At 45.0% G+C, this 11,354-nt stretch overlaps 1 protein-coding gene across 1 annotated transcript; it reads right to left on the bottom strand.

The window, feature by feature from the left end:
* Positions 1-7,427: 7,427 nt before the first annotated feature.
* UCN3 (urocortin 3) lies at positions 7,428-7,910 on the bottom strand. Its single transcript, XM_060003753.1, has one exon. The coding sequence runs from the start codon at positions 7,908-7,910 to the stop codon at positions 7,428-7,430; it is 483 nt and encodes a 160-aa protein (XP_059859736.1).
* Between the last annotated feature and the right edge of the window lie 3,444 nt (positions 7,911-11,354).

Here is an 11,354-nt window from a genome sequence, read left to right as displayed (position 1 = left end):
AGCTATAAATGCATTAAAACGACTAGCTAGATTTTAAAGATCCATGATGTTTAGTTTACTAGTTGGAAGTAAGATAAGACACTGCAAAGGTGCTCGCTTGGGCTTAGGTGTTGCTCTCGAGCTGATTGTAGGTAGGTTTCAGGTGCCTCATTCATCTACAGCGCTGACCTTTCAGCCTGGGCCCTCCAGTTATGCTCTCTTGGTCTCCACGTGGTCTGTGCTTTTGGTCCGGCTGGACAACTGAAGGTAACAGGCTCTAAAGCCTTGGCTGGAGGCCTAACGTTGTGGTTCTTGTTGTGAGATTTATCAAAGTGCAATGCTACCACCTTCTTTTTGCGTGTGCCACCTGGACCCGAGAACTGCCGCTCCATCTTTAACACTTTCCTGGTAGATGCTTTTACAAACCAAAATCACTGCGCTGAGATGTGGCCTTTAAGAGCTTCATTCCAACAATGTACCATTTTGCTTATTTTCAACTCACACTGCTGTCACCACGGAGGCTAATGACTGCAGTTTGGTGGAAGTATTGTTTAGACACTCTTCACCATGTTCACACGCATTCCTTTCAAGCTACACCGCTCACCCCTTCCCAGCACGTTTTTTTTCTTTTCTTCCTCTCTCCTCTGCCTCTGCTCCTTCTCACTACTTTCTCTCTTCTTTCTTTCTGTGACCGTGGGGTGTAATTCCGACTTCAAACCCAGATCAGACGTCACCTGTTGCCTGTGGCCTCTTGGGAATATAGGGAGAGTGGAGATACACTATGAGGTTTCTCACTATATTGAAAATACTGTAGTAAATTCTCATTGATGAAATATATTTTTTCATGTGAATATCCTACATAGTAGTCTGAACGTTTAGTAGGCTTTTACTAAGAAAAAATATTCTTTTATGTACATGTGTTATTCCTCTCTTTGGACACTGGAGGGCGCTAGTGAAATGCTTAAATAATTGCCGTTCGTTTTTTTTTTTTTTTTTTTTTTTTTTAGTGTTCTAGAGGGCACTTGCATATGTGTGTGTGGGGGGGCGTGTGCACATGTGTGAAAAGACATTTAGAAAACTCAAAAAAGAACATTTAGAAGTTTCCTTTTGTTTTTAAAAATTAATAAACTACTAAAATTAAGATTAAAATCCTAAATATTTCTTAAATTTTTAAGTTCAGCTTGTAAATCTTATTATTTCTAAGTTTAGCAAAGTTAAATAATCACTTTTAAAGGGAATATGTTTGAATTTTTGGTGCCCTTTGCAATCTTAGATAAATGCTCAAATATTTTAGGTTGTATTTATAAATTTATTTTATTTTAAGAATTTTAATTGTCTGACAAACTTTCCCAAGTACTCTAATTCTTTTAGAATTTGAAAAAGAATAGATACATGTATATGTTAACTGAATCACTTTGCTGTACACCTGAAACTATCACAACATTGTTAATCAACTATACTCCAGTATAAAATAAAAAGTTAAAAAAATCTAATTCTTTTAAAATCGAACAAAGTAAACTATAAATATGGTGATTAGTATTCCTATATGTTCCAGACTGTCTATAAACTAGTAAGATTTTTATTTAAGATCACAGGTGTAAATTATTTACTCAATTTACATATTTTAAATTGGAATTATCAGGCTGACTATGATTCTTTTAGGACAAATACTCTTAAATATTATACATACTGCACTTTAAATGCTAATTATACACAGATTCCTTGTCACAAGAACTTTAATAATCCTTATTTAATTAACTCATTCACCAGTTATTTACTGAGTGCCTGTCATGTGTTCCTCATTATTCTGACCACCGGCGATAAATATTAAGCCCTCCCGCCCCACCCCTCAAAAAATCCCTGCCCTCATGGTTTATATGGTAGTGAAGGTGGGGTGAAAGATAATAAACATGTTAAATAAGTAAGTTATATTGCATGTAAAAGGTGATGGGTACAATAGTGCACAAAGGAAATAATAGAGCCTGGTAAGGGGAAAGGAGGTTGCAATTTGAAATAGGGTGGTTACTAAAGGCCTCAGTGAGAAAGAGGCATTTGACAAGGAGTTGGAGGAAGTGACACAGGGAGAATGCAGATGCCTGGAGGAAGAACATACCTGGCAAACGGAACCTGCAAAGGAGACTCAGAAGGAGGGGCTATTGAGGAACGAGGGAAACAGAGTATGATGTCCTGAAAGCCAGGCTGGAAACAAAGTGTGTGCGGGGGGCAGGTGGTGGTTCAATGGGTCGAGTGATGCTTACAGATCAAGAGGCGTGAGGGCGGAGGCTTGACCACTGAATTCAGCAACGTAGGGGTTCTGGCTGACCTTCGTGAGCAGTTTCAGTGGAAGGATAGGGATGGACGTCTGACTTCGAGAATGAGAGGTAAGTAGAGGGAACTTCCAAGGGAGCGCTGTCAAAGGGAGCAGAGGGATGGCCACCGCCCGGAAGGGGTCAAGGGCTTGCAGGCTGTCGTGTAGGTTTCTGTGCCGAACCAGGCAGCGGGTGGGGTGACACTGACGACGTGGGAGGAAGAAGGGCCAGTTGTTGGCTCAATATCATAAGCAGGCGAGAGGGGATGGGAAGCTGGTGCAGAGCACAGCGTGGCCCTCCACCAGGAGCGGCTGGGCGTGTGGGTTTCTAGTGTAGAAACAAGGGCAGAGTGCGTGAGTCCAGGTAGGTAGATGTGGGGTGGGATTGTGAAATTTTGCTTCTGAAGCATCCAATTTCCTTGGTGGAGTAGGAAGCAAGGTCACCAGCCGAGACTGGATAGGGAGGATCTATGAGAGGTTTGAGGAAAGAAGAGGAGGGAGAGTCTAGGACAGTAGGCAAGTGAATGGTGTAGAGAGATGTGGCCTAATTGCTGAACAGCTTTAAGAGCCCATTTGAGGCATCTTGTCAGGATTTTGAAGTGAGATCAATCAGTGGTGTGTGTGTGTGTGTGTGTATGTGTGTGTGTATTAAGCTGTGTTCAGCTTCAAGGTGCAGGGGCGGTATGGTGGAGTGTTTGAATTTCTCAGTGTTTAATGAATTAGGCAAAGCAAAGGTGGAACAAGAGAATGACAGGTGTCTACAAAAAACAATGATAATGATTGACCACAGCGTTTAAACTGGTAAAGCGTGAAGAGATGTTATGAGCAGAGGGTGAGGGACAGTGAAAAGGTAGCAGGATCAACGGATCACTGGTCTCAGTGGGACTGAAAGACCATTGGAGTTGGTGTCCTAGAGAAAGTGAGCTGGAGAGACAGGAGGGGCCGGTCCTACGGTGTATGATCTGTGAGGATGAAGTCTGGGGTGTGGCCATGGGATCGCGTGGCCGAGAGATGGTGTTGGACGGGGTCAGGGAGTAGACCTGAGACCCGGGATGTGGGGCAGGTCATCTTATGCATGTTAAAATCACCAATTGTCAGGGTAGGAGGGGTGTCAGAGAGGTTGGTGAGCTAAAATGATCAGGAACTGAGGCAGGCTGACCCAGGTTCTGGTAAAGAACAGTGTCAACAGGGTGGTTAGGCTGATTCGATCCTAAGACATGAGGTTCAAGCTGGGGGATGATGATTTAGGGAGGAAGGAGACAGGACTATCTCCTGGGGTTAAAGATGCTCGCCCCTTAAGAAAACACCATGTCATCCCATAGGCTTGGGGTTACCTTCCCAAGATAACTTTTTTGTCTTTTGCCTTCCCAGCTTGCCGAGGCTTCTAAGTGATGCTGACTAGGCTGTGACAGGATCTTGGCAGCTCTCATGGACGTGCTGAACCCTAGGCAACAGTCCATTACAGAAACTTCATTAATTAAAGGACGAGGTGGGATCATTGTGTCCTATGCCTGAAACTAATATGACGGTGTATGTTGATTACACCTCAATAAAAATACATTTAAAAAAGAACGAAGTGTCCCATAACGCACCCTTAGATTTGAGTCTAACTAACTAACCTTACTAAGGTTAGTTTTCAAGTCTGATTCCGTCTGTGTTTCTTACTAAGGTAGCTAGCTACACCATTTGATTAGGTTTTGTCTTTCTCTGGCTCTTAATATATAATCAATGTCTTTTAGTTTAATACTACATACGTTTGAGCTCATGTACCTCCCAGTTCTTGGAATTACATAAAATATCTGATTGAATTCTGGATATCACTCGGCTTTCCCTGATTATTTGGTTACAGCTTCCAAAATTATTCCACTGCCATGAAGCAAGCACCGTTGTCAGCTGTTGGTATTTGTTTGCGGGGTTTCTTGTTGGGTAGAACATTTGGAGATCCTGTTATGCATGCACTTGTCTCCTTGGAGAAGGTTCACTTGGCGTTTGAGCCTCACTTTATTTTGAAAAGAGAGCTTAAACCCATTTTTTCAAGAGAGCTCAACACAGTTCTCCCCCTTCCCCGCCCCCCGCCGCAAATGATTTTACAAAGTGAAATCGAGAGTGAATCTTGGTTTTACAAGGTGAACTCCAGGGTGGCAGATGGCAGCGGTAGTGATCTCTGGATGTGGCCTTCTCCCTTCTCACATGTTGATGTGACTGTGACGGGGTCCATTCTGGGGACTGGAGCTCGGTCAGCAGAATGCTGGGCTCAGCAGGAGCCCCCGGCAGGAAACCTGTGCTTTCCCACTGTTCTTAGTGGGTCCAGCTTTGGCAAATATTCCTTAGTTTATTAAGCAGATGCTTCTGTTCACATTTAAATCACCTGTAAGGCTCTGAGGGCATTCTAAACACCAGACCCACCTGCTGAAGACATAATAAGTCCTAGTATCTGTGTGGGGCTTTCCCAGCTGCTTCCACGTTTGTGGTTCACTGGGGCTCGTGCTAGCCCTGTAAGGCAACAACATGGTTCATGTTTTTATGTCCTTTGTACACGTGAAGGGCCAGCTCTGCATGGAGGGATGAGCAGAGGCTTTGTGGCCAGAGAGATCCGTCACTTACCAGCCGGGAGACCTTGGACAGTTCCCTCACTTCTCTGGGCACCAATCTCTTGCTTCAGATGCAAAGCTGAATCCTCTAGGATTCTGTTACATATGCCATTCCCCTTCCCCTGCCAGTAAACCTCACCACCTCAGATACATTTTAGCTTATACGTGATGGTGTATTTGCAAAAAGAGCAAGAGAAAATCTGGTATTTGCAATGATCTGTGCCCTCTTTTTTTTTAATCACCCTTTTGATTGGAGCTTTTGTGATATAGGTACCGTCATTCAAAACAAAGCAAAACAAAACCTTTTAAAGCTGCTTATCAAAGTCCGCTAGAGGCTGCTGTTATCAAGGCTTTGTTCACCTAGCCAAAGGTCCTGAGGAGACAGCTGTGAACTTGGGCGTGCCTGGGGGTACCAGCTGCAACTTTTAAGTTCTCCTAGTTTTCGGTTGTTCATGGAAATGTCACACCTGCTTGATTTTTTCCTTAGCCAAGCTAATCTCCTGCTTCGTGTCCTTTGCACCTTTGGCGTGAACAGAATATGCATTATTAAAGCAAAAATAAATATTAAATGCAAATTTTAAGAAATCTACAAAATGGAAAAAAAAATAGTTACTTTAAAATATACTCATGAGAACTCCATGAGGTCACATTCATAAAGAGATTTCATGGGACATCAGCACTGAGGCAAGTTAAAGGGTTTGCTCAGAGGCACATAAGAAGAGGAACCCAGACTCAAGGTAAGTATTCTGAGTCTCGGGCAGGATTCTTTCTGCTCTATCATGAGGGTTTCTTTCCCAGGATGGAAACAACAGTTGCATTTCGGTTTTTTGAACATTGGTTCTGTTAAGAGATGGGGTATTTTTCACTTCAAGTTTAGCTTAACATTTCAATAACTGCACAGTTTCGCTTTTGCCAATAATGTCCACCAGAAGCAGGATTGTTGAGTTAAAGGTAAAGTGAACTTGTGATTTTAATAAGTATTTCCAAACTGCCTCTCAGAATTTATATTCCTGCCAGCCAGCAGTGGAGGAGGGTGGCTTTTCACCTCATCAATCACCGTGTGGGCCAATTGTCAAACAGGGACATTTGCCTATTTGATGGGTGACAAATTCTATATGAGTACAGGTTTAATTTGTTTTCTTAGCAATGAAGTTTAGCATCTTTTCATACATTTAAGGATCAATTTGTATTTGTGTGTGTGTGTGTGTGTGTGTGTGTGTGTGTGTATGATCTATTCATGTCCTTGCTTATTTTGGGGGGGGATTGTTCTTTTCAGTTTTTAGTAGCTCTTTATATATTTGATCAGTAAGCCATCTGTGTTTTACATGAGTGGCAAACATTTTTCAAATCTGTCATTCATTTGTCTCTTTCTGCTGGCGGTGATGGGGTTAGTTGCTGGTGTGTGTATGTGGTTTATTTTACCATGCGGAAGTTCCTTTTATGTATTCATGACTTGTCACCATGCAGAAGGCTTTGCTGCCAGAGGCCATCAGAGTTCTTGCTGATGTCCATGTCTAGTGAACTTATACTCATATTAAACCTTCTCATCTTGCTCTAAATTCCTCATTTTTTTTTTTACACTAATTGCTATCATGTTGCCGTTCATCACTTATATACTCCCCAGTGGTATCTGCTTCTTTTCAAATTTTGCTTTTGTCTGTTCACTTAGACTGTTGAGGCATGGAGAGCAGAGGCCTTGCCTCCCACATCAATATCCCCCACTGGGTCCAGCACTGGGCTGGACAGTGACCATGGGTTCAAGAAGCACCTATTAAAGATTGGTAGCCCAATCCCTAGCAAGCATGGAGGAGCTGAGGATGTCTCCCATTAAACCCAGGGGCCCACTCGGTAGCAGATCCCAGGCTGTGTCCCTGGGTGGGACCAGGCCATGTAGATGGCTCTTGATCGAACGACAACCGGCACAGTCCTGCATCTTGGCCTTTCCCAAGCTCTTCTTCAGCCCCCCTAAAACCTCCAGGAACCATTCCTGTCCTGGGAGAGTTGGAAATGGACTCACATGTAACCTCCCTCACTAGCTGTCCCCTTTCCAAGCCCGGAGGCCTGAAAGCAGCCGGCTGAAGGAAGAGGAATTGAAACCAGCCAGGGGTTCAAGAAGCCATCGGTTTTAATGGGGGTGAGAGGGGAGGGGAGGGAATGCTGAGTGCCCTCATCTTCTGGCCTTGTCTGGGGAAGGTGGGTGTGTGGTGGGGAGAGGGGCTCTGCACGCCCTCTTCTCAGGCATCGGGTCACGAGGGAGCAGCATGGAGGGCAGGAGCGCATGACCGTTGCCTCTCATCGTGGGGAAGAGAGAGGAGATGCAGAATGTAGGTGGAGACATCAATGGCCTGGTATCTGTGAAGCGGGGACTATACTGCATTGGTGTGTGCAAGTACAGAGGAGCAGGGAGCTGGGCCAGAGGCAGGAAGAAGCAGAGGGGTTGAGCAGTGAAGCAGCCTGGAAAACAGGGCAGATTCTTCCAAAACGAACCAACCCTCCCCTCCACCCTGACCTCTGTCCCAGATGGGCCGCCCTCCTGCTGGCCTCTGCTTCTACTTCTTCCGCCCAATCTGGGCCATCAGGTGGGCGTTGGCAGCTGCCTTGGCTCGTAGGTTCTTGGCCTTGGCAATGTTGAAGAGGATGTTCATGATGTTAGTGGGGACATCGAGGGAGAGCGTGAACTTGGTGCGTTGGTCACTCTTGGCCTTGTCCTGGTACAGCCTCCGCCGGAGCTGCGCCTGGGACGGGTATTTGTGCCGGGTGCTTCTAGCCCCACCGCCACCCCCAGAGCCAGGGAAGGTCCTTTTCTCCTTGTCTTTCTCCTCCTCCTTCTCCTGGTCTTCTCCTGAGAGTGAGTCTTGGCTGGGCAGGGTGGGGAAGCTTCTCTTGCTCAGCAGGGGCGCATCCTCCAGCTGGCTTTTCTTGTTGAGGCAGCTGAAGATGGGCTCGGCTTTGTACAACTTTTGGGAGAGGCCTGGGCTGGGGGCCCCTAGGAGCAGCAGCAGTAGCAGCAGGAAGTGCGTTGGTATCAGCATCTCTCCCTGTAGCAGAAAAGAGCAATGTGGGAAGAGGGTGTGAAAGGGGGCTTAGGGCGCAGGAGGAAATGGATCAAATCCAGTAGGGCTTTGTTCATGTTCAACTTCACTGGTTGTCAAAGTGTGGTCTCTGGACCAGCAGCACCATGTGGAAATTTGTTAGAAATGCGAAGAATTCTCAGGTCTTGCTCAGAGCTAGTCAATCAAAAACTCTGGGGCCAGCAATCTGCACTTTCACAAGCCTGATGATGACTGATCCTTGCTTTAAATAATCCAAATGTATGAACTAGCTGCGTAGCATGCAGGGAAAGCAACACAGACTTGGCAATTAGTCAGGCGTAGGCTCAAATTCCAACTTGGTCCTTATTTGCCTGAGGGCGGTGGGCAGATTGGTTACCCTCTGAGAATGTCAATTTCCTCATCTGATAATTGGGGATAATAATAACTACCTCATAAAGGTTAAGTGAAAGATTAAATTAAAATGGAAAAGCTCCTGGTCTAACGAAATACTTAATGAAGACGGTTGGTTCATAACTATTTATATATAAATCATCTCCAGGTCCTATTAGGATAAGATTCAGTACACACACAGCCATCTCAGAAGTGATCTGTCTATATCTATATATCTATAAATTATATAAATAATATAATATAAATATAAATTATACCAATTATATCAATATAATATAAATATAGATATACAAATATGCCAGGTAATTGGATCCTGCAGACCAGTATCTTTGTTGGGTTGTGCTTTTGGCTTTTCCGTTTTTTCTATACACCATTTGCTCCATCCTAACCCAGACAGGCTCTCCTTGCCTTGAACTCATTCTAAGTCAGCAGTTCTCAAGCTTCAGAGTGTTTAGAATCATGTGAATGGATTGTTCAAACACCAGCTGCTGGGCCCCATTCCAAGCATTTCTGAATCAGTAGGTTTGGGGTGAGGCCTGAGAGTCTGCATTTCTAACACATCCCTAGACGATGCTGATGCTGTGGGTTCATGGACCACGCTTTGAGAACCACTTTCTCAGTGTTCCAATCCATCTCTGAGCTCCTTAGAATTGTGTGTCCAATTCCCTGAGAACATTTTACAGGGATGTGTGTTGACTGTGGAAAAGTGGACTTTTTTCCCCTGTCAATATTGTGTCAATAACCAGACTTCCTGCTTTATCATTTACCGAGGAGCTCCTTAGTTGTTTTGCATAATAGTAGCATGAAATGTGGCTTAGCTTAGAATTAGCTGCCTCACACCTTGGAGGCATCTTAAAGCCTGGAAGAACTTTCAAAGGGCTTGTTAAGGCTGAAAAGATTTAAAAAACCAAAAACTAATTGACAAAGAAAGGGTTAACACAGGGTGGGGAAGTTGTTTTCTCTGTCATTCTATCCCTTTGTACCCCGCTCCTTTCACGGACCAGACTCAGCCCTGGCCTCCCACTAACTTGCTCAGCAATTAAATGCTCTGGGTGCCTGTATTTCCATCTTTGAGATCAGGGGATTGAGTTCCAGGCTCTTCCCTCTCTCTCTATCTCCTTGTTTAGTTTTGTTTAGCATTTGCAGCATAAAAGAACAGAAATGTCATTTTCTCCTCACTAAAGTCTGATTCCTAAGCAAGTTTCTCCTCTTATGCTCTTTGGATTCTTTTGCCGTTACCCTAGTGCAACAACACAAAGGTTTAAGATCTCCCTCCTACCTGCTCTGAAAACAAGTGGTCCCCGCCTAGTTAGATTTAAGAGATAAAGTTCTACATCTTTATTTTTATCATTTGGATACCTGAAACTGAGCCATTCTTTGGGGTTATTATAAGCAGTGCTTCTCTGAAGATACACACTTACTTCTGAGAGCTGTGACAGCCACGTCACGCCCTAGGATGAGAGGCACTGAGGAACCTGGGCTGGCCTGAAATTCAGAGCACCTGCAAGGGAGAGAGTGCTTGAAGGAAAAAAGTGAAGCGAGAAGGCAAATGTACAACTCTGTGGCTTCGCCCAGTGCCAGCCCCGTTTTCTAGCAGCGAGGAAGGCGGAGATAGTCCCCATGTTACCCAGCTCGTCTGCAAACACTGATAAGATGTTGAATTAGAAAACACTTTATAAAACGTAACTGCTGAACCTAGGGGGCATTAAAGCATTTCAAAATGTATTATAGTAATGAGATGTGGACTCGTGGAAGCACTTATGTGTCACATATACACACACAGACTTCCAAGCAATTCACCCTCAAGTGAGCAGAGAGGGTTCACTCATGAAAGACCCTTCCCCCCAAGAGGGAAGAGCGGCCAGGAGAAAGTTGACATGTTACAGATAACACTTGTCATTGGCAGCATTCGCATTCATGTTCTTACTTCATTCATTCTCAGAAGAGGGGTGTGCACGTGTGTGTGTGTGTGTGTGTGAGTGTGTGGGTGTGTGTTTGCTGGATTGCTATGTTAGAGGAGAACATTGCAGACAGGATTTCTCAGAAGACTTGGACATCAGATGGAGACAGCAAACATCCATCTTTATGGTCCCCCCCTTCACAGGTGGCACCTAATCATTACAGACATCTGTCCCCTCCCTCCACTGTCCCCAGTATAGCCAGGGGAAAAGGGTTCTAGGCTTTGAAGGCAGAGGACTTGGGCTGGGAAGCTCCCCTACCCTCAAATGCCTTCCATCAACCACTTAACCTCTCAGTTGTCGCATCCTAAAAAGGAGACATTACCTGCCTCACAGGTTCATCGAGAGAACGAAAGGAGATGCCCTTGGTAACCAATAAATGCAAGCATCGTCCGGCTCGGGCGGGCAGCGGGGCATTGTACCCTGAAGTCTCTACCCCACGCCTTCCCCCATCCACTCCATTTGTAAACACGATTTTCATATTCACAACTAGACTCTGTTCAGAAAAATACATTTGTAAGAACACATTCTGCCTCCAGTCTATTACCTTTTGCAAAGCAGGTCTCTCTACCAACAAAGGGAGGATCATTTTGCCCCCCCTGAGAAACTTCCCCATGGTCCCTTTAGAGCCAACTTCTTATTTAAAACACAGACCTTGGCGTTCAGCACGGTGCCCCCAGGGGCGTTTGCAACTCTCATCTCTTACCCCATCCAGTCCCCAGCATCTCCTGCCTAATTTAGGGCAAATCAATTTATCGTTCATAAAGAAGTCCCCAACCAACACCTTACCCGTGAGTGGACTTCCCTCCGGAGTGGAAAAGCGCAGTGAGATGTGCAGCAGCTTCAGGACCGGGGGATCTGCCCCAGGACCATCCCCCCGAACTTCTGTCTATGCTGGGGTCGCTGACTCCTTTTCTTGTATTGTTCGTAAGTGGGCCGTGGTATTTCCTCTCTATGGAAACCACTCCACTCCCTCGTGTGTGTGTGTATATAAAAGTGACAGATCACGGGGTGGATCGTAAATCCAGACGCAGTGTCTACACTGGGATGCGATTCCGTTTAAAATACAACCAAA

The sequence above is a fragment of the Delphinus delphis genome, chromosome 2 (assembly GCF_949987515.2).
Source record: "Delphinus delphis chromosome 2, mDelDel1.2, whole genome shotgun sequence".
Lineage (NCBI taxonomy): Eukaryota > Metazoa > Chordata > Mammalia > Artiodactyla > Delphinidae > Delphinus > Delphinus delphis.
Note: the sequence above shows the minus strand (reverse complement) of the source record. Positions and strands in the feature narration are given on the sequence as shown.